We start from the raw sequence: 24,401 nt of genomic DNA, 5'->3' as shown, positions 1-24,401 counted from the left end.
ACCAGAGGCCCCATGTAAGTCGTGGGTTCTGGAGAGGGCGCTCATGGCATTTTCTCTTTTTGGCTCAGAAGCCTGCTCCGATGCCAGGCTGTCAAACAGTTGCTTGTTACTAATGCCGTGGCACCTGGAAATCCCAAGAGAAAACCCACCCTTTAGAACACAGGAACGAGAAAGAGGGGTCCCCTTTATAGAAGGATCCTTATTATTTGTTTTCTCTTCTTTTTCATGCTGTTTTGCCCTGTAGGAGGGTTTCATCATGAGGAGAGGCCAGACAGTGTGGGAGGCTACAATTTGAGAGAAGCTCTGATTTTCTGAGAAGATCAAGGACAGTTACTCCCTGGGAGCCAGGCCTAGAGAGGAACAGGAGGGAGAAGTGGATACCCTAATTCGATACATGAATTGAAAGAAATTCTAGGCTCATTCTCACACAGTGCAGAATAAAGACTTTGAAAACTCAGCTGATATTAGATACATTCCCTTGGAAAATAAGTCAGAACATAATGTCTGAATCTAAATTGTTGTTTGTCTGCCATATTAGTTTTTGCAATATGCCAAAAAATGACCGCCCTCCCCACTAAACAAAACAAAAAAAAAGAAGATATCCACATCAAATTCCTATAACTCATAAATGATTCTTTATTCAGAAAAAGGATCCTTTGTTTGTTCTATTTTTAATTTTTTATTTCAATATTTAAAATTTTCTTGTATTACTATTATTTTTAATTTCAATTCAAGTTGATAAAAACTGTCAAGAAAGTAAGGATAAAAGGAACACACTTCAACATCATAAAAGCCACATATGAAAGGCCCACAGCTAATATTGTCCTCAGTAGACAAAAACTGAGAGCTTTCCCCCTGAGATCAGGAACAAGACAGGGATGTCCACTCTCACACTGTTGTTCAACATAGTGCTGGAAGTCCTAGCCGTGGCAGTCAGGCAACAAAAAGAAATAAAAGGCATCCACATTGGCAAGGAAGAAGTCAAACTTTCATTTTTTGCAGATGACATGTTATTCTACATGGAAAACCTGAAAGGCTCCACCAAAAAACTGCTAGAACTGATACACGAATTCAGCAAAGTCTCAAGATATGAAACCAGTGTACAGAAATTGGTTGAATTCCAACACACCAATAGTGCAGCAGCAGAAAGAGATATCAGGGAATTGATCTCATTTACAATTGCACCAAAAATCATAGGGTACCTAGGAATAAACCTAATCAAAGAGGTAAAAGATCTGTATGCTGAAAACCATAGAAAGCTTAAGAAGACACAAAGACATGGGAAAATATCCCATGTTCATGGATAGGAAGAACAAATATTGTTAAAATGTCGATACTATCCAAAGCAATCTACACATTCAATGAAATCCCTATCTGAATAACACCAGTATTCTTCACAGGGCTAGAACAGACAAACCTAAAATTTATATGGAACCAGAAGAGACCCCAAATAGACAAAATAATGTTGAAAAAGAAAACCAAAGCTGGAGGCATCACAGTTCTGGAGTTCAAGCTTGCAGTCATCAAGACAGTATGGTACTGGCACAAGAACAGACACATAGATCGATGTTTTATTTTATTTGAGAGAGAGACAGGAAAAGAGAGAGAGAGAGCGCTAGTGGGGGAGAGGGACAGAAGGAGGGAGAGAATCTTAAGCAGGCTTAGCATGGAGCCTGACGCAGGGCTTGAGTCCATGACCCTGGGATCATGACCTGAGCCAAAATCAAGAATTGGTCACTCAACCAACTGAGCCACCCAGGTGCTCTTGAGAAAAGGATCTTTGTAGATATAATTAAGTTAAGGATCTTAGGGTGAGATCATCCTGGATTATCTGAGTGAACACCAAATCCAATGACTAGTGTCTTTAAAAGATATACATGAAGGAATGAAGGAGAACAGAAACACAGAGGGAGAGGTGGTGTGACCATGGAGGCAGAGATTACAGGGATGTGGTCCTGAGCCACGGAGGGAAGAAATGCTGATTGCTACCTGAAGCTGGAAGAAGAGAGGAGAGGTTTTCCTCTAGAACCTCCAGATGCAGCCCTGATAACACTTGGACTTCGGACTTCTGACTTCCAGAACCGTGAGAAAATAAATTTAGGTCATTTTAAGTCACAGTGGCTCTACTCTAGGAAACAGGTGTCATTCCCTACCGCTGTGAAACGTGTAACTCCAACACTTAGTGACGTAACAAAACATTTACTATCTTGTATCTTCTGTAGTCAGGAATCCAGGTGATGCTAGCTGGGTCCCCTCTCTCTGGGTTTCTCACAAGGTTGTAATCAGGTCGGTTGAAACTGCAACGTCTTCTGAAATTCTGACAGGGAAGCACCTGCTTCTCAACTCACTATCCAGCCTGTGCATCAAGGGAGAGGGTTGCATAAGGCAGGTCGTTGACAAAATAGGGAGTCATCTTTTAAAGTCTGCTAGTTGGCCCCCAATCACTCACATTCCTTCTACGTGCAAAATACATTTCCCCCGACCAAGGTTCCCAAGAGTTTCACCCCATGACAACATCCTCATATTTTAGGACCTTCCATATTTAATATGGCTGGATCATGGGAATAAAAATTAATAACTTTGTACAGACACTTGGTCATGTATTTGGTAAAATAATAAAAGGGAGAAAAAGAAGTTTAAAAAGTATTAACGTGAAGCAAGTACAGTTTTTCACAATTTCAGGAATTTAAAGTTTACAAATCTGTTCAAGTCTACTTTACCCAAAATAACAGCAAATGCCCCGAGAGAGCTGGTTTAGGCCTTGCTGGAACCGAACCCAGTAAACCGTAGCCTCTGCCATTCCTTCCTTTCCAATGTGTGAGCATAAAAGTTAAGTAGAATGAATGGGCTTCTGGGCGAGCACAGATTTAAGGCAGGTCCCTGAAGCATCTTCTACTGTATACCATTTGCTAAATGCACTGTAAATATTTTGGAGTCACCTTGAATAGCGCTAAATTGAAATAGAAAGTGTTTGCCTACATATTTTGAACTATTATATTCAATGACCTTCTGAAACAAAAAATGCTTTCAGACAGCAAACACAATGGAATTTCCACATAAAGCAGGTATGAATGTCTCCCCATTTAACAATTATTACTGCTGGAATTCAGTAACCAAAGAATTAGCAAGTGGTTAGCACAGTGCTGTAATAATTCCAGTAGAGAGATTTTTTTTGTTTGTTTCTTTCCTCTAAACTTCTCCTACATATATTCTCCAGTTAGTCCAATTACTGAAATATGATTCATTATTAAAAAGTTTCTATAATGAGATTTTAATACTTCTCTTTTTTCCTTCTAATCATTTTGAGGATGTATATTTTTATATCCTTTCAGTAGCATGATTTTTGCTTTTACATTTTAACGTAACATTTTATATGCATTTTCCAGTTGGTCTTTTTTTTTTCAACTTTACATTTATGCAGCCTAATCTCCTGAATGAAACTTCCTGAGGTAATCTATCTCCGTGTTTACCTTTCTGCGTCTATTAATAGCAGGTAAACTATCCAGAATTTCACTTACATAAGCTCACACACCCTTGAAGTATTTCTTTGCAGAGACAGAAACAAAATACTTCTACATCCTTCTGCAAGGGACTATTTCTATCTTTCCTAGAATAAAAAATTAAGAGAATTAGAATGATCCAACTAGGTTACACAAAGCTTTTCGAGCTCCTCTCAATCTGTACCATTTCTTTCTTCATAGGAACCAACGAGATCAGTTGTATCATCAGGGCAGCCATTGTGTTTCACGGAAGTCAACCTAACTTTCACATATGATTGTTATGCCTAATGACCTTCCTGCATGTATGTTGCATTACAGATACACGAGAGTTCATTGAGATAGTAGTACTTTTGCACGAGCACTGACTACAAGATCAAAAGGACACACAGTTATCACAAGGATGTGTAAGAACAACTAGATTACTTTACCACAGCGACATTATCATACTAGACACGTGGACCTCTCAGCATCCGGTAAGAAAGTCACCTGTCATGGCAAGTACTTCTCACCAGGGTGAAAAACAAGCAGCAAAATCTGGTTTGTTCTTCTCTATGCCAACAGAGAACAGACACATTTGCATCTTCCCTTTCTTTTCATATGCTTGTCTTCTGGGTCACAGCAGGCTAACTAAACTTAACTTTCCAAAGAAACAGTTTTCTTGAGAATGTTCCTAGGATTTGGGGTCATTGCAAATTTGGATGTAGGAAGAGAAACACTTTGGATTTAAAATTTAACGTTCTGTTCTTTCAAAAATACTTTGTTCTTATAAACGTAGGATCTTGGCTCATTTTTAGGCACTCTAATGACTGCATGTAATGAAATACAAAGTCCTTACTTCATAGCACTTTATCCCTAAAAACATTCCTAAAAAAAAAAAATGTAAGAGAGGAGGAGAGGCATAATCCTTAGAGAAGCACTGCATTTTTTTTTTGCCAGTCTGAAATCTCTTGTCATCTTCTGCAATTTAGATATGATGAAATCAACAGATTGGCAAAGACAGGGTGTTGGGGGGGGGGGGTCACTCCTGCCCAAGCCAGATTAGCCCAGAACAGGTCTCCCTGCTGAGCGATGTCCCCGAGTAAGGCTTGGTGTATTTGCTCCCATTCAGGCACCATAAAAAAAAGTAAAAAACAAAATCCTCTCCCTTCATTAACACCACAATGAGACCTCATTTTCACACATACCAAGTAACCAAAATTTCAAGAGACAGAATGACGCCAAGTGCTGAGGTGATCTGTAGAAAGAGACCTGAAACCACAGAGTGAACGGGGCAAAGTGGACAGCCATCTGAAAACCATTTGGCACTGCAAGGAAAGGCTGAACACCCACGTGTCCCATCCCTATCCTTGTCTCTCCCAGATAATCCCTTCAACGTGCCCCCAGTAGACACGTGCATGGCCACGCTCCTGCCTAGATTTGAAAGCAAAATCTCTGCAAAGATACTTGGGTCTGCAGGGTCACTTAGGTGAGGAGAGTTTTGTGTGTCCGTGAGTTTGAGAAAGGGTTACATATTTCTGCTTGACCATTTACATGCTTGGCCTCTGAATCTTCCTTTGGACTAACACGGCGTAGAGGAGTTGTGTTCCGAGGAGCATACGAAGACAAAAGTTTGGATGATAACCGGTATTGGTTTTGCAACAGAATAATCTTGCATCAGATCGAATAATCTTTAATGACCTGCATCAGTACTCAATGTAGTGACGTTTACAGTTTTGCATGTTTTGATAGACAATACTGCCAGAAGTAAGGGGGGGAAACGATCGATTAGGTCATGAAAGAATAGTGATGAGAAGATAGAGATCAGGCAGAGATCAGAATGGGGGAAGAAAAGTTGCAATCGAAAAACAGAGAAAAAGGTGGAGAAGCCATTCTTGGTAATATAGACACGGCACTAACGGGGGAGTTTGCTGGATCCCGGAATGCATCGTCTGACCATTTCTGTGCCAGAATCGTCCCAGGAGGGACCTTCAGTCTCCATGCTGAGTCTTGCACCCTCCCCTTCAAACAGTTCCAGCTGCGATTATAAAATCACTAAAGGAAACTCAATAACGCGGTCTCGAAATTCAGCACGGCTTTAGTTCAGAATACTTTTACTTACATATACAAGTGTTTAGTGATTGAATGCTAAATATTTTCACTTACTTAACTCACGTTGAGGTTCATGGTGTTGGGGAATGAAAACTTGAATGTGAAGGTATTCTCAAACTGATATATTGGGCTAAAACCCTCAAGATAAAGTGATTTTCTTCAAATAAGTATCGCAGAATAGCTTTCAGGAGGGATATAACGTGGCTCACTCTTAGATAAACACCAAGGAGTTGCTGTAAAGTTACATATATACTGGAGAAATTTACCACAGTTGAGAAACTCTATGGCCAGATATTCCTCGAATTGCTACTTACATTGTGCTTTGTGAGGTTTGAAATATTGGTTGCTATTGCTTGTAGCCAGTCAATACAGTCTTCAGCAGAGAGGCACTGAATAATCCCACTGCAGACCCCGTCCACAGCAATGACTTGAAAAGCATTTTGCCTGCAGACATATCAGAACAAATCAGATCAAAACATCGTCTCATTTATCTGTTTGCAACTCGAAATAGAATCTGTGGAAAGGTCTTCTCTTCCACAATACAAATAGAGCTTCAAATCCGTATTTGCTTATTTCTCTTTATAAATATCTCTGAGTTTAAATGGAGCACCAAGTATGAACCCAGATGACATATTTTGAATTAGTAGAAAGTTATCTTGAGATTCAGATGCATTCGGAAAAAAACTTGGGTCGTAAAATGGATGTTATATAAATGGAAGCATAGCTAAGACATGTCAGAAGGATTCTTTTCCTGGTTTACCATAAAAATATACATGGACGTTTATCTATTACTTTGGCTGACAGCCTCTCCTCTTCACATGTTTCAATGCATTTCCTGATTTACAATGGAAAGATCAAAAAAAAAAAAAAAAAAAAAGACACACAGATACGAAACACCATATATAAAAATCACCTGACGTCACGAGCTGCAGAATTTTCCTAGGTTGTAAACCATGCTCAGTCTCCGTTTATTCTTCTCAAAGATGATTTGGACAAGATGTTCATAGCTTCACCTCAGGTGTACATTTTCTCTGAATTTATGTGCATGTCATACATTTTGATAACAACCAAACTTTTCTTTAAAATCCAAAGGCCAGTATAAATATCCTTAGGGCTTTTTTGTTGATGTGTTGCCATTGCTGTTGTTAGAGGAAATTAAATGATGCCATCCTAAACTGTTTACCAAAGTCCTATAGAGTTCAGAGTGGCTCCCTACAGCTTTAATGATTGTTTTTTCTCTGTATCAAGTCCTTGCATATTTAGATATGAGCTTAATGGACAGGAGTTGATAAAAATTTCAAAATGAATGGAAGCTAGCCAAACGGCTTGGGCTTGAGAATTAGTGTGTTGTGCAACATGATACCCTTTGGGAAATGCACAAACTATATTTAAATCTCAGCCAATTATGAAGAAATAGAAAAGGTCTGTAGTTCAGCATTCAAAGGCCTTGTAAATTATATAAATGCATATCTTTTTCTCTTAATAAGTACCTTTTCTGTTTTCTGCGTTTTGTAACTAGGCATCTGTGGGTAGTAGGCAGGATTCACTTTCCTAAACAAAGAAAGGACACTCCACAGAGCATAGATCTGGCTCAATTCAGTACCTGTGTCACCTTTTCTTCCCATGACACCAGTCCATATCTCGGAACTGGGCACAAGCTAAAGCTTTCACTTCTAAGGCACTCTGCATCCAAATTACTGACATTTTTAGAGAAATCTGCTCTGATACCCTTGACCAAGCACTTTCAACTGGAACAGGGAAGGGTTCAAGTATGCTTTTTTTGTTTTGTTTTGTTTTCTCTTAAAAATACATGAAAAGACTTCAGAAAGTACAACTATTGTCTGCCTCTTTGAAGTAATGTTCTTTTGAATTTGTGACAAGAAAAAATATGCACAGCATGAACAGAATATTATAACTTCACGTCTTTCTTAGCTTTAATTTTGATATTCTGCAGTGAAGAAGACATTTAAAATATCTAGAAAGCTCAACCGTCCATGGAAAATGGGAACTAATTTGCGTTTAGAAATATATGTTTCTTTCGGCTCTCTGATTATCATAACCATTGCTTGATTAAGAGCAATGCTAACCATTGCTATGGAGCAATGCTAACCAATCATAACCATTGCTTTGATTAAAAATTAAAGCGTGTCCTGAACATATTTGTCCTCTCTGCTTTATTTTTTTTTTTTTAATTTTTTTTCAACAGTTTTTATTTATTTTTGGGACAGAGAGAGACAGAGCATGAACGGGGGAGGGGCAGAGAGAGAGGGAGACACAGAATCGGAATCAGGCTCCAGGCTCCGAGCCATCAGCCCAGAGCCCGACGCGGGGCTCGAACTCACGGACCGCGAGATCGTGACTTGAGCTGAAGTCGGACGCTTAACCGACTGCGCCACCCAGGCGCCCCGAGTCCTCTCTGCTTTAAATGAATCATGGCGGCTTTTGATATTTTTAGCTGATTAAAGTTAATACACTTCGATCAAATCTGCAATTTCTGTCATCATGTGTTACATAGTCCCTAGAAAGAATCTAGGCTTATATGTTAACATATATGTCACTTTTTACATTCTGTTTCAACTTTTCAGAGTGATTTGATGGAAACCCTTTCATGAATTTAAGTGAAGTACTTGAATAGTTTCTTTGCTTATGTATGACCTCTTCCAAAATAGGCTGATCATAAAATTGTAGTCTGGGTCACATTTCTGCCCGTTATTGAAATAATGAGAGTATTGACAAATTAGTTCATTTAGGTGCGAACTAAGTAGTTTCCTCTAGAAGAACACTTAGTAGTTTCCTCTAGAAGAAAATGAGAATCATGTACTTTACAGATTTAACAAGTATTTATGGAGTAACTGGTGAGATCCAGATAACTTTCATATATCACTGAAGCTCCGTGAATAATTTTCCTGTGAATAATCCATTAATATGTGGTCCCGACTGCAATATTTGAGAATGTTTAGTGGACTTAACATCAAGCACTTAGGAAGAACTGTAGTGCTTTTGCCTTTTATTTTTAGCTTTTAGAAAATGCATTTCTTTGACTAGAGATCATCAGGAGGAACAAAGCTTTTTTGCTTCATCTTATTTGATGGTATACATTTTGAAATCAATAGACTGCATTAACTGCTTATTTGGTATTGTGAGTCATTAAACTTGAACAGTATTTGTAGCAGTCTTGAGGATACCCAGACAGAATTATGATTCTTAGAATACCCACATGCGTGCACAACACACACGTGCTGAAAAACCAGGTACAATATTAGGGTTAGATAACCTGAAGTTTCAAATTTAGATTAACTTTCCGCTCTCTGCTCAACATTTTTATATTTTTCTAACGATTCTGGGTCATTGCTCTGGCAATGAAAATTATTCTCAAACTTTGCTGAATTTCAATGCGTTTTTTAAAAATACAAGCTTAGTTTCCCTCTGTGTGAACAGTATTCTGCTGACTACAAAGTTCGTACATAATTTTCAATATAACTTATGTGCATATAAATTTACACACATGTCTGATTAACACTGTTAATAGTTCACATTTTGACGCACCAGTGAATCTACCTCATGAAGGCATACGAGGGAACAGGAGAAAACAGAGACAGAAGGCACTTCAAAGCACAAAGACTGAGAACCACAGACACCGAAATACAGCAGTGTGGAGTGGCTGGATAGCCCACACCCGTGAGGAAGAGGGCGGATCAGCATGGAGAAGCAGGCAGGTTCAGAACAGGACGGTTATGTATGCAGGGCAGGGGGCTCAGAGTTCCCAGAGGGCAACTATCCGACTTTCTATCGAGGGCTACCAGTATTAAGACTGTTAAAGAGGGATATGATATGGAACTGAAATAAAGTGCTCATCAGAGTGAAAAAGAAAGCAATTAGCTCAAGGGCTTTATAAAGACATTAGAAAGACTGTGACACTTTTTTAAAAATGGAATTTGAGGAAGAGAGAATCAAAATTACTTCAGAGTTTGGGATCTCACTGGTCGAAGGGTTTCGAGGCACAAGAGAAGGGACAACATTCAGATAGGAGATAGTTCATCCAAAAGCAAATAGGGACATGTTGAGAGAAACGTGGGCTGTTTGGTTTGGACGAAGTGCATAAGGAGAAGCGACAGGTCACGTAGTTGGCCATAAAGTAAAGCCTGATCATTAAGAGCTTTGCAAAGCATTTCTACCTAATCCTGAAGAGTCAGGGGGAGCCAATGGAAACATTCAAGGATTGGAAGGAAAGCTCCTGTTGGTATAGATCTCTCTGTGGTGGTTAAGAAGATGGGAAAAGATGATAATAAAGCCAAGAGGGATGTAGGAGGGCATTGCAACACTCAGGGTGAACAATGATACGAATCTGCTTCCAGAGAGTGGTTTTCTGTATACCAGGAGAGAGCATTGACTCAGACCATGTTGAAAAGAGGCCATTTACTTGATTTGGTACTTAATTATTGGGGGGGGGGGTGGTAAAGGAAAGGAAAAAAAAATTAAAAAGCACTTAAGTTAGTGATTACATCAATCTGTTCTATTTCTTGTTGAGTTCAATTCACATTCACCAAGTTCAGGATTATTTCTGCTCTGGGCATGCTACCTTGGTTGAATGCCTCATCAGAGCTTTTATTGTTCAGGTTCAAAACCTTAACTTTTGGGGGAAATACATGAGGAACTCTCCCAAACCATTTTGTTACCTATTTTCCAAGGTTTAAATAGCCAATTCGTTTCATGATTTGAAACACAATAACTCATCATTACCTAAACAAGCCCTGCAATTTTATGCAACTATGTCGTCCCCTCCCCAGTATTCCTCTTGTCTAAAAAACTCTTCTGTTGTCTCGCTCCATTTATTACCTGCAAAGTTATTGCAAATCACTTAATTCTATGTAACTTCCTGACCTCTAATTTCTCTGTGTGTAAAATAAAGATAGCAACATTTGTCCCTCATCTCTTGCATTTTTAAGACTTTTTTAAAGAGCAGTTTTAGGTTCACAGCCAAACTTAGGGGAAAGTACAGAGATTTCCCATATATTCCCTGCCCAATATCAACATCCCTCAACTAGATGCTACATTTGCTACAGTTGATGAACCTCGAGTGACACATCATTAGTACCCAAAGTCCATATTTTACTTTAGGGTTCACTCTTGGATCTGCATTCTGTGTGTTTGGACAAAGGTATGATGGCATGTATCCATTCATAATAACATCATACAGAGTATTTTCACTGCATTAAATATCCTCTCTGCTCAGCTTCTTAATTTCTCCCCCTATCTGCCTCTCACACCCCTACCCCAGCAACCGTTAGTCTTTTTACTGTCTCCATAGTTTTACGTTTTCTAGGATGTCTGTCATATGGTTGGAATCACACAGCATGTAGGCATTTCAGATTGACTATTTCATTTAGTAATATGCATTTATGGCACTCTCATGTCTTTTCGTGACTTGATAGTCCATTTCCTTTTAGTTCTGAATAATATTCCATTATCAGGAATATATAGCTTATATATCCATCCACCTGAAGGATATCTTGCTTCCAAGTTTTGGAATTATGAATAAGTCTTCTATAAACACCTGTGTGCAGGTTTTTGTATGGACATAAGTTTTGTCTCCAAGAAATATGGAGGAGAAATATGGATATGAAATATCCAAATACCAAGAAATATGATTATTGGATCGCATGGTAAGAGTTATGTTTAGTTTTGTAAGAAACTGCCGGATGACTTCCGAAGCGGCTGGACCATAGTGAGTTCCCACCAGCAGTGAATGAGTTCCTAGAGTCCCACATCCTCCTTAGCATTTAGTGTTGTCACTGTCTTGGGTTCTGGTCATTTTCATGGGTATGCTGGCATCACATTGTTGTTTGAATTTGCATTTCCCCAATAACATATGATGTGGGGCATCTTTTCATGCCTTTACTTTCCCTTTGCATATTTTCTGTGGTGAGGTGTCTGTTAAGGTTTTTGGCCTATTTTTTTAGCGGGGTTGTTTGTTTTCTTATTGTTGACTTTTAAGAGCTGCATTTTTCTTTCTTCCTCTTTCCTCCCTCCCTCCCTTCCTTCCTTCCTTCTTTCCCTCCTTCCTTCCTTCTCCCTCCCTCCCTCCCTCCCTTCTTTCTTTCTTTCTTTCTTTCTTTCTTTCTTTCTTCTTTTTCTTTCTTTCTTTCGTTTCTGTGTAACAATCTTTTGTCTTTTGCAAATATTTTCTCCCAGTCCATAGCTTCTCTTCTCATTCTACTGACATTATCTTTTGTAGCCATTAATTACTAATTTTAATGGAGTCTAGCTTATCAATTCTTTCTTTCACAGGCCATGCTTTCAGTGTTGCATTGAAAAATCATCACCGCACCCAAGTTTATCCAGGTTCTTGCCTCCGTTACCTTCTCAAATTTTTGTAGTTTTATACTTTACATTTAGCTCTCTGATCCTTTTGGGGTTGATTTTTAGGAAAGGTATAAGGTCCCTGTCTAGATTCATCATTTTGCATATGGGTGTCCAGTTGTTGCAACACCAGTTGTTGAAAAGACTCTGTTCTCCATTGTGTTGTCTTTGCTTCTTTGTCAACATCGGTTGACTGTGTCCCTTGGAGTCTATATCTGGGCCTTCTGTTCTGTTCCATTGATCTGTCTATTATTTTGCAGTACCACACCATCTGGATTACAACAGATTTCGCTAAGTCTTTAAGTCAGGCAGTATCAGCTGTCTAACCATTCTTGTTCTTGAATATTGCATCGGCTATTCTGGGCTCTAACTCTTTGAAGAAAAAAAAAAAAAATCACAAAATAACCTGCTAGGATTTTGACTGAAATTGCATGGAATCGAAAGATCAAGTTAGGAACAATAGGCTTTTGACAATATCAAGATTTCCTATAGATGAACATGGAATATCTCTCCATTGATTTAATTCTCCTTTGATTTTGTTCACCACAGTTTTGTAGTTTTCCTCGTATAGATTCATATACATATAATATATATTATATACGTATATTCATTCATACTTGCTGTTATCACTTACTAGTTACACAAATATTTTGTCGATTCTTTTTTATTTTCTACATAGATTATCATGCCATCTGCAAACAAAGCAGATGTTTTATTTTTTTCTTCCTAATCTATCTTTTCTTTTCTTTTCTTCGTTTTAGCAAGCCATTGCTTTTGATAATTTAAGATATGGTTGTCATTCAAGACAGTTACAATGCCAGACATAAATCCTGACATTTTTTGTTCTTTGACTATAATCTTTTCCTTTCCATCACCACTTAATTATCTTATTCTTTTTCATCTTTTTTAACCCTTCTAATTGTATTTGTCCATAAATCCATTCAGCATATATTTGCATTCCTCCCCAGACTGAGTTCTCTGTTCATCCATACCAATTGTGTTTTTCCCAGTCCCAGAAATTCCTGCTGTTTTTGATCTCCAGCTGTTCTACCTTATGAATTACCAGCACTCAATAACTTCAATTTAACTAAATGTAAAGCTTTTTCTTCCTAATGTGTCAGACATCCCTGGAGAAGTTAATAATTTGTGCAAAGGAGTCTCGATGCAATTGGTTTGGTTATCAGGACCCTTAGTACCTCTGATCTACTTTGCTATCTTTCTACGTTCACTGCATTATATACATTGCAGATTCTCTGGCTTATGTAGCAGTCATCTTATTGATCTCACACAACTGGATAATCCTGTTCCTTGTAACATCTCTCCCATAGTTTGTCTTTCTTCAGTTTGTGAATCCTGCCTTTCTTTATGTCATTCCGAAAAGATACTCTTGAGTTCCAACTCTTGAATATATCTGGTACCTTTTGTTAAAATTTTAGGGGTTTAGGAAATATATCTTTTTTTTTAATTTTATCAATCAGAAATCTTTTATCTACACCTAAAACCTACTGGAATATGCTCTTTTAAGGGTTATTGCTTATTCATTTTTTTTCAATTTTCTAGAGATACTCAAGTTCACTGGGACTCTATCTTTCTCTGGTTATAGAAAATATTAAAATGTAATTGTTAGGTTTGTATCATTGAAGTATCAATAAGTATGTCGTAAACGTGAGAAATGAAATAAGTAGGGAATATACGACAAGATAACTTTCCCTAGGCTGAAAAAACTATGCAAAGTTGGTCCAGAGTCATCCAAAAGAAGTTTTAGCTTTTCCAGAGAGAGAGAGAGAGAGAGAGAGAGAGAGAGTTATCTATCATTTAAAAAAAAAACAAAAAAAAAAACACCTTATCCATTTTATTTATTTATTTATTTATTTATTTACTTATTTATTATTTTTATTATATTTTTTTCTTTGAGAGAGAGAGAATCCAAAGCAGGCTGCACACTCAGCACAGAACCCGACATGGGGCTCTACCCCATGACCCTGGGATCATGACCTGAGCCAAAATCAAGAGTCAGATACTCACCAGACTAAACCACCCAGGCTCCTCAAGAGAGTTATATGTCTTGAAGAAGTTATTGCACTTTCTCCATTAACCCCACAGGACAATTTTGTAGGAAGAGGTATTAGAAGGGGTTATGGAGCAGTCAAGATTGCCAGTTGACACACAAGCTAGACCCAGGCTATTGAAGGCTCCTTACCCCCTGCCCTGTCCTAGGAATGTACGTTCTGCCCACCATTCCCTCAGTGAGAACTGTTCCAGGGATATCACCTTGAGAAAGTAAGGTGTTGTTGAAACCATCTGGATGGTATGCATGACTGAACTCAATTAAAGCCTGCATATCAACTTTAAGATTCTGTTGGGTGGGTGCAGAGATCTATTCATTTTGCAGCCACCCAAGACAAACCTCATAAGTAAGTTCCTTTTCTTATTAAACCTGCCACCCACCAATTTGGAGTGGTCTTCCTCTTTCTTAGGTCTTTCCTTGCCCTTCATGTAAGGGGGCCAGTTTGTAAACCAAGGGTGAGGAAGTGGAGTATATATGAAGATTGTGCTAGACAAAGGGATACTTGTATGGCTCATGGATAGGTGAAATCAAGTAAGATCTTAATGTTAATTATTTTTTGAAAATCATAGGTTGTTCCTGGTTTACATGAAGCACAGTCCTTGTAGACCTGTTGGCCTATCTGTGAAAATGGAAGAGTCAAGCAGTCCAGTCACACTGGATCCATGTGTATGGGACCCCATGTAACAGGAGAACAATGGAATAGGAAGGGTAATGATACACCCAAATGGAGCTACTTCACTTCTAGCCTCTCTGGTATTGACTCCTTCTCCTCAGTCAGTAACCATGACTTGACCATGATGTGCCTTGAATTTCATGTCCCTCTTTCCCCCCTCATCATGCTAGCATATCCTTTACACACTGTTTCCCTTTCTTTACTGTCAATATTCTTCTTATAACCAACTATTTTTCAATCCAATTCACTCCAGAAATGATTCCAGCCTATGTCACTCCAAAATTAATCAGTTTTGAGTCCTTTCAGTATTTCTTTTCTGTAGTTGGTACAACCAACCACTCTCTTCACCTTAAAACTCTGTTTACAATATATTCTGTTTTTATAGTATTATAGTTAGGCCTTTTCTTCCCACTATTTATCTTTTCTATTTTATGCAATCACCTGTTCCGCTTCCTCCTGAGATCCCCTAAACTATACATTCCTAGAAAGTCCCATCCTTCAATGAGCAATCATGAACTGAGTGTAGACTTGAGCTACATTCATATTTGTCCTTATCATTACAATTCATTTGATAAGACTCTTGCATGGTGAACGAAAGTTCTCACAATCCTCATCCTTGTTCTCTGCTTGGATACTAAACTTCATATATAGATGCCTAAAAAAAATGGCACCAACTCAAATATCCTCACCTCAGAAGAAAAAGGCTGAGCACTCTCAGAAAGGCAAGAGTGATCCTGCTGGAATCCATTTAGAAACCCATTGGAATTTCTAAATGTAACCATGTAAATCGAGAGACTTTATTTCACTACTATTGATTTCCATACTGTTTGAAAAGCATGCAGTAGATGATAGTCCTGCTCAAAAACAGAGAGATGGAATTCTTCCTCATTAAAACGAATTTAATAAGCATTTATTGAGTGCTTTTGAGCCATAAAGCATACTAAACACTGAATGATACATGGAGATAAATACTATTTTTCTAAAATTCAAATATATATAGTACATAATATACATATAAAATTATATACTCAATATATTCAATTTTCTCATATAAGGAAAATTAAGCATAATTAAAAATAGACAAAATTCCCACAACCTCTACTTCCCATTCTAATACCCCAACATTACAATTTTCTGCAACATTATGACACTTCAGAATTGAAATCTGATATATATATTTCTAAATCAGGGTCATTACCATAGATGAACATAAACTGTTCTATCACTGATAAAACCATTGTGACGTTTTAATTCATGCCTACACAGTAGTAGATGACAGTGACACAACCTTGTTGCAATTAAATATGAGAGGTATTTTATCACTGAAGTTAAAATTATGGGCCTTGGCAAAACCAACTTACAAATAACATCCCAGGTTTTGAACCAAGATAAATAATTTCCTATATTTGTCATCATTGGCCAGTAATTTATCCTTTTTTTTTTTTTCTCCTCACTCTTGAAATTGCCACTGGCCTGTGAGCTCCTTCAGGGAAAGAAGCAAACACAACACCTCCTCTTACAGACATTAAATCAATATTTATTGAGTGAATGAATGAACAATAAATTAGCTCTTGAATCTGAATTGCTGTGCAATCCACTCTGAATAGTGCTATGTTTATAACTGCTTATTACTGTAATATTTATTGAGTGTAATTAATTCAATTGCTAAAAGCAGCTGATGTATTGTGGCACCATAAAAATAAAAACGTAGTGAGTCATCTGGACTCATCCAAACAAGTTATTTTTTCTCATAAATTGTTTTAGCTAAGTGATTCCACATCATGTAAATGTATAATTTTTTTAAAGTAAAACAAAACAAAACAAACACATGTATTAAATATATATATCATTAATAGAAATATTAAGAGAGTTGTTAAAGCAGAAGAAAAATAAAACCAAAAGAAGAAACAAATAAAAACAGGAAGATTAAAAGTAGGATGCATTTGAAGAGTTACATGAAAATAATAATATAATACCTTGAGTAATTTAAAATACATGTATAATTAAAATCATATCAGAAATATGTCCATCGATAGGAAAGGAAAAAAGGAGTTAAAGTGTTCTAAGTTTTTAACATTTTCTTAAGAAAGAAAAATTAGTAAATGGTATTAAACTCCAATAACCATGCGTGTATGGTACTACAGTCTGAATGTTTGTGTCCTCTGCTTCCCCACGCCCAAACTTTACATGTTGGAATCTTAATGACTAATGTGATGGCAGTGATAGGTGAAACCTTTGGGAGATGCTTCAGCCATGAGAGTGGAGCTCTCGTGAATGAGATTAGTGTTTTATAAAAGAAGCTTCCAAGAAATCCCTAGCTCCTTCCACCTTGTGTGGACACAGAGAGAAGACGACATATTTGAATGAGGAAGAGGGCCTTCATCATAGAATTCTACCATGATGGTAACTTGATCTTGGATTTCCAGCCTCCAGAACCGTGTGAGAAATAAATTTCTGCTGTTTATAAGTCACCCAGTCTGTGGTATTTTGTTATTGTAGCTTTGATGGACTATGATATATGGTGTAATGTTTAGGCAATAACTAAAACAAACAAAAAAGGATATATATGTGTATACACACACACACACACACACACACACAGATATATATGCCAATATTATAGAGGAAACAAAAATAATAAAAAAAATATAATTGTTCCAAAAATGTTTTAAAGATAAAGGGAATAAAATACAGAAACTAGTGTGTTGAGACAAAGAACTCTCTTCTTGAATATAAATAAAACTGTCAAACCTGAACAGTAAAAAAATAAGTTAATTACAATATAGTCAAAGGACAAAAGAAATTTCACCAGAAAGGATTTTGTGGACAAGGAAGCACATGAAAAGAAGTGCAACATCATTAGAACGCACAAATTCATGTCGCAAAGATACATTGCTACATACCTATCAGAATGCAAACTGAAAAGATGGCAACAATACCAAATATTGGCAAAGAGGTAGAGAATCTAGATCCTGCATGCAATGCTGGTGGGAATTTAAAATGGTACAGCCATTCTAAAAAACAATGTACCTATTTCTTACCAAACTAAATATACTGTTAGCACACAAGTCAACAATTGAGCTCTTGAGCATTTCCCCAAAGAAACGAAAATGTATGTTCACATAAAAATGTATACACAAATGTTCACAGCATTTTAATTTAGAATAGCCCAAAATTGGAACAACCCAGATATCCTTCAAGGAGTGAATATTTTAAATGTAGTATATCCATACCATGGGATACTATTAGAAATTAACAACAAATGAGCAGTAGAAAAATGCAACAACTTGAAAGAAGTACTAGAGAATGATGCTGAGTAAGAAAATTCAATCCATTAAGTTTACAAAATGTAAGATTCCATTTAGATAATATTCTTAAAATGACATAATAATTGAGGTGAAGAACAGATTAATAAGTTGTCAGAGGTCAGGGACATGCTGGGGGAGGATGAATATGACACGGTTACAGAAAGGTAACAGAAAGGTTCTTACAGTTCTCTTGGAGCAATTCTTGTTTGCGACTATGATGGTGGATAAGAGAATGTGAACGTGAGAACAAATTCTGTAGAATTACACAACACACACACACACACGCACACACACACACACACACACACGTGAATTCTGAATGAGTGGTGGATTTTATCCATTTCCTGAACGTGGTATGGGACTACAGTTTTGCAAGAAGTTACACCATTTGGGAAAATGGGTAAGGGGTAAAGAGAATCTCTATTTCTAACAACTATATGTGAAAATGCAGTTATCTCAAGATAAAGTGTTTAATCATAAAAAGCAAAAAAATGAAAGTGTTGAACAGAAAACAATACTAAGATGGTAGATATAATCCAACTAGAAGATCAAGGTTGTTATTTTGAATTAAAAAAAAGAAATACAAGAAAAAATATATACAGCTTAGAAAGGACACATTTTGAAGAGTAAGACTAATCAAAGTTGAAAGAAATGGATAAAAGAATATATGATGTAAATATTCGCCAGTAGTTCTTTGGTGTAATTCTTGAAAACAAGAAATAGTTTCAGAGATATAGGATATTTCATAATGATAAAAGGGTGATATATCAAAAAGTCATAAAGTTCTAAATCTATTTATATCAAATAATATAAAATTCAATGTATACGGTAAATATTGACACACTAAAAGAAGAAACACACAGAGCTGCCATCACAGTGGGAGACTGAAATGCTCTCTCTCAATATCTCATTTGAAAGAATGTGTGCTGTCATTTTCTTTAGTGCAGTATCATACATATTTTAACTAGGTCATATTTTTTCATTAAGGGTTCTGATCCTCCGTATCATTAATGGTGTTATCATTAATAGTGTTTTTGTCTGTTTATTGCATGAGATATTGAGAGAGTGCTGACTACATATATTAGCAAAGAAAGTCTGAAAAATTAACGATCAAACCAAAGGTTGCCAAACTATGGCCTATAGATCAAATGTAGCCTGCCACCTTTTTTTATAAATAAAGTTTTATTGGAATCCAGCCATACCCATTCATTTATATAATGTCTGTGGCTGTTTTCATGAAACAAAGGCAGAATTCAATAGTTGTGCCAGAGATATTAAGGCCTTTCACGGCCTAAAATATTTACTATACCACTTGTTACAGAGAAGTTTCTGGACCCCTAGAACATCCAACTCAAGAAACTAGAAGAACAAAAAGTCAAGCCTAAGAACTTATGGAATGAAAGCAATCAAGAAAGAAGCAGAAACTCATTATTTATAATACATACACATAATGAAGAGCTTCAACAAAACCCCAGATTAGGCTTTTGAAAAAATAAATGAATAAAAGTTACAACCCCATGGCAAAAACGACCAAGACAAAAAGAGAGAAAAATATTCAAGAACGAAAAGGACATCAGGTAGGATCTATGCTTATTTAAAAAGATAATAATATGAGAATATTATCAAGTACATGAAGATAAATCTTGCTATCTAAAAGAACTATACAATTTCCTTGAAAAAAATAACATTAAAACTAAGATAAATAAACAAAACCCAATAAAACCATATCTATTAAGGACACTGAATCCATTATAGCAAGTTAGTAGCAGAGTCAGGGCATTAACTGGATGTCTTTTATCATCAGATCCATAAATGTTTGAGTTACACTATTGGGGTTTTTTTTTAGTTCTTCTTGCTACCATTAGAAATGTGCTGCGAATAAAAATCGTAAGCCATATGATGTTAAAAGTTTGGTTGCAGGCCTCTTTTCAGTGAACAGAAAATCAGAACTCACTGGTGTGAACTCACCGACTCAAGTCTGTCCCAGGCACATACTGAGAGAAACGTGAATGAAGCAGTGGGATCAGCCTAAGGTCACACCATCGTTTTTCCCATCTCAAGCCTGGAGATGTTGGCCAGGATGAACATGACAACGTGTCCTGAAAGAATACAAACAATCAGTACTGGTTTTTTCTTTTTTTTTTCATTTCTGTGTTTTGAGTTCCTATGTTATGAACACTTTCCATTTGATGGATCGTTTTTTTCCCCTAAATAATCAAAAGACATTTATAGAATGCCTTAGAAAGGAATCCATATTCATGACCAATAAATTTGTATTTTCAACTTCCTTATTAATGGAACTATATAAGAAAATGAGGAGGGAATAATGGAAATGAAGAATGGCAGGGAAAGCCTATGAAAAAATGGAGTGGGGAGAAGGGAGAAAAAAATAAAAGGGTGACAGAACTGAATTCATTCAGGAATGGAAATATGGGACAAGTTACAAGGAAGTAATGAGTGACAAATATAAGAATAAGTTGTCGTTCATTCAATTACCCAATATTTTCTGAGTATTGGCTAAGCTCTAAACAGTGTTATACATGCTCGTAATTTATCAGTTACTTGTAAATATTTTTGAGTAGAATGAATTTCTTATAAAACAACTTTTAAAAACTACTCAAGGAAATCTCTGTCCAGCGTTTTAACTTCAAGTTTATAAAGTGTTTGTATGTTCTTATATTGTTTTAAAGTGATGTTAAATCAACCACTGCTGGTTTAAAATTACATGTATTTTAAGTTTCATTAAAAGTCTGGGTCTTTTGGGGTTCCTGGGTGGCTCAGTCGGTTGAGCGTCTGACTTCGGCTCAGGTCATGATCTCGCGGTCCGTGAGTTCGAGCCTCACGTCGGGCTCTGACAGCTCAGAGACTGTAGCCTGCTTCAGATTCTGTGTCTCCCTCTCTCTCTGCCCCTCCCCGACTCATGCTCTGTCTCTGTCTGTCTCTCTTTCTCTGTCCTCTCTCTCTGTCAAAAATAAATAAACATTAAACATTTAAAAAAAAAGAAGTTTGGGTCTTTTTCCTTATGTATAGAAGAGACATATATTTGAATAAAATTTGGGCTTTTCACACTTGATGATGATCCACGCTTCTTTCATTATTTCAGCTTTACTTTAAAATTTCTTCCTGGCAGCAGTACCTGGAATAATGTTGATATTTAAGTTTGCATGGATTGTAAGGGCCAAGGCATGATCTGATTTCTTTATATTCTATAGATTCTATAATTTTTGAGTGATGCTGTTAGGAAATTCTATTTTAGTCTAGATTTTGAAACTCCATTAGTCTCAATATTATCATTAACATTTTTTTAAAGATATTATTTTTAAGTAATTTCTACACCCAACAGGGGGCTCAAACCCAGAACTCGGAGATCAAGAGTCCCAGGATCCCCTGACTAAGCCAGTCAGACACCTCTAACATTTTAAGGTATTAATTTCTTCAAAATTGCTTCCACTGTTTTCACTAAAGGTCACATGCTGTTTGGCATTATTATGTTAATGCACCCACTGTGCCAATAAATATCTACTAAATCCTTCCAGTTGTTGAGGACACTGGGTAGGAAGGCAAGGGCAGCCTTGCTAAGACCATCCAGTGAGGGGCTCCCTACTGGTGATTGGTCTCCAAGACACCTAGGTTTTAATGCTTATCTTGTGACTGCAAAGGCACAAACGTAGGTTTCATGTTAATCCTGCTTCTGGCCTTGATGTCTCATGTTATAGATGGTCACCATGTGAAATGAGGTCAGTTAGGTGGCAGTATACAACAGGGTGACAAAGGCTCAGGCTCTGAATCAGAATCAGATCACCTGGGTTCCAAAATGCCAATTTCCCGACTGACGAGTCCTTTAACCGAGGAGCAATTTATTTAAATGATCTGTGTTTTATTGTGCCTATCTCCAACGATAAGCTTATTAAAAGGCTCCTCTTACAAAAGAAAAACCTAAAGCTTTTTTTAGGCCCATTAAATTATTGCTTCCCCACCTTTTCTGCATGAAGGCACTTGAAGAAATAATGATCCTGAGTAACATACTAGGGTACATAGACTAGGTTTCTGTGGTCAGAGCAGACCATAGGGAATGAGAGTGTCCCAGGGTCTACCAATGACTATTAAGCACATATCAGAGTATGTCTGGAACCCACTCACAGGACCCCATGCACATGGGGCTCTCCTGAGAAATTTTACAGTAAATAATTGACCCGAGTCAGCCAGGCTGCAAATGACAGTGCTAGGCAGATCCATTCGGATCTACATCTTTACGATTCTAGGGCCATCACATCTCTCATCGCACAACATTTACCAGTCATACTTGCAAGTGAAACTATGCAAAGAATAATTAGGATTTTTGTCATGATTATTTCACTCTTTGGCTACATGATTCTAGGCAAATTATTTAAAGATGATGGTTCCTCTTCTTTCTTGAAAAGTACAAATAGTTGCCCTCACTTTATATGTTCCTCAAACAAATGACATAGAAACCGTAACAGAACATAATGACTGAAGCGATGGATTATTGAGGACAATGGTAATCACCAACACACGAGTATGGGAAGTTTTACAAATCATGTTTTATATGACTTCATAGTCTTCTATGAACATATGAAATGAAATATTTCAAGTGTGAAAATACGTGTGAAATTTGACGCGTCTTTGATGTAGCACTGCACCTTGATACTTTCATGAACAAAGTTGTCATTGTCACTTTCTTTTATATTGCCTCCTTATAAAAAATATGAAATAAGTCAGTCCCACTTCAGCTACTGAAACTTTCAGTTTTAATTTCATTTTATAGATCTTTTATTTATAATGGAATATACAGTGCTCTTTGAAGATTATTTATCTTTATTTAATTGAGAAGGTTGAATAAAATTTTCTTTCTAGTTTTTTCTTTAACAGTAGTCTTAGGGTTGTTTTTAATTACATATGAGCTAGAACCAACATTTTTTTTAATTTCAAGGATCACAACTACTTTTCAGGAGCTTTGTTCTTCAATGTCAAGAATGTTGTTTCTTAGAATATTAATAATGTGAATGGAAAAGTAATATTTAGATATTCTTTGCCTTAAAATAGATTCTTTTCCCCAAAGTTAACACATTTTAAAGTATATTGCCATGCAATTGCCACTCAAGAATAGCATCATACCAAAATAGAATCGAATACAGAGCAAAATGCTGATCTGGATTTTGTTAAGGACTTGGCGTAAAAAAATATTCATTAAAGGTATACAGTTATGAAAAACATTTCTCAGAATTTGGTTAGCTAATTATCTGAATTTAAGTCTTCTGGTGGACACAAAACAAATTCTTTTTTTTTTTCATATTGGCTGGCAAACCAAAGGACTCTTTTATCCCCTAAAATTGGTGACCTGGGGTCCTTAGAAGGACTAGACTATATTTTTAGTAAGAAGATGGGGTAATGTTAAAATATTTTCCCATATGCTTAAAATGCTGTTTCAGAAAACAAAATTCATGCCTACTTACTCAAAATTTGCTTCAGAGAATAATTAAGGTATAGAAATTAAAACAATGGGTTGCCTCGTCCAGGATAGACTTAAAGATTTAGACACATCAGAGAACTGAATGTTTTCCTTCAGGAGACTATTTATAACGTGCACACATTCTCTGGAAAATATGTCTCATAGTACATACTTCCTTCCCAGTTCTCACTGTTCATTTATTTACTGATGGGTCAGAAGAAAGCATGCCTTTGACTGCTCCTAATTTTATAAATCTTTGAGAAGCAATATCCTGTACTCTCCACACCTTATAGAAGAGAAACACAGGATAGCACCCGGCTGGGTAAGTCGGTATGATCTGATCGGGCCTGAACCCTTATTCCATGATAGGCATCAGAACAAAATTTGGTTTGTGGTCCCTCAATGTTTGTTGAGCTCAATTAAGTCCGATATTCAAAGTCTCTAGCAGCCCTTCTCTCTGATATCAGAAGGCTATATCCGTTGCTCTTTTTCTGCTTCTATCATAGTTAATTTTATGCATTTGTCTATAGATCTGAATTTTAAACTTTCTGGGTCAGGAAACACAATTAACTTCTCCCCATGGTACCCAGAAAAGTGTTTCCAAAAAGTAGGTTCTCAGCAAAAATTCATTTAATTGAAACACATTGATTTTTTTTTAATTTAATGCACTCTATATCAATTTACATATGTCTGGATCTTTATTCTCTAAAATCATGGTAAGTATCATGAATTCGCTTGCACTTAAAGATCTTCAGGGATGTCAACATAATGTCCGACCCTAACGCTAAAAGCAAAACAAAAGGCCTCTTGAAAATGGAAAGACATAATCCCTGTAAGGAAAATTTATGACAATGTTTTTTTATTTTATATAGCTGCGTTTACTTGGAACAGTCATGTTATAGAATTACTGAGTGATTTTCTTGTTTTAATTATG

The 24,401-nt window shown here is 36.7% G+C and overlaps 1 protein-coding gene across 3 annotated transcripts in view; it reads right to left on the bottom strand.

Annotated features, from left to right (window-relative positions):
- The window catches only part of SNTG1 (syntrophin gamma 1), an 882,155-nt gene that overhangs the window by 177,738 nt on the left and 680,016 nt on the right, over positions 1-24,401 (bottom strand). For all 3 annotated transcript variants that reach the window (XM_060610497.3, XM_060610498.3, XM_060610499.3), the window contains 2 exons: positions 19,966-20,096; positions 5,903-6,032 (listed from right to left, as the gene is read on the bottom strand). In XM_060610497.3, the coding sequence (XP_060466480.1) occupies positions 5,903-6,032; positions 19,966-20,096 (261 nt within the window). The remainder of the gene's footprint in view (positions 1-5,902; positions 6,033-19,965; positions 20,097-24,401) is intronic.

This window comes from Panthera onca, chromosome F2, assembly GCF_046562875.1.
Source record: "Panthera onca isolate mPanOnc1 chromosome F2, mPanOnc1 haplotype 2, whole genome shotgun sequence".
Classification (NCBI taxonomy): Eukaryota; Metazoa; Chordata; class Mammalia; order Carnivora; family Felidae; genus Panthera; species Panthera onca.
The sequence above is the reverse complement of the archived record's forward strand: the minus strand, read 5'-3'. Positions and strand labels throughout refer to the sequence as shown.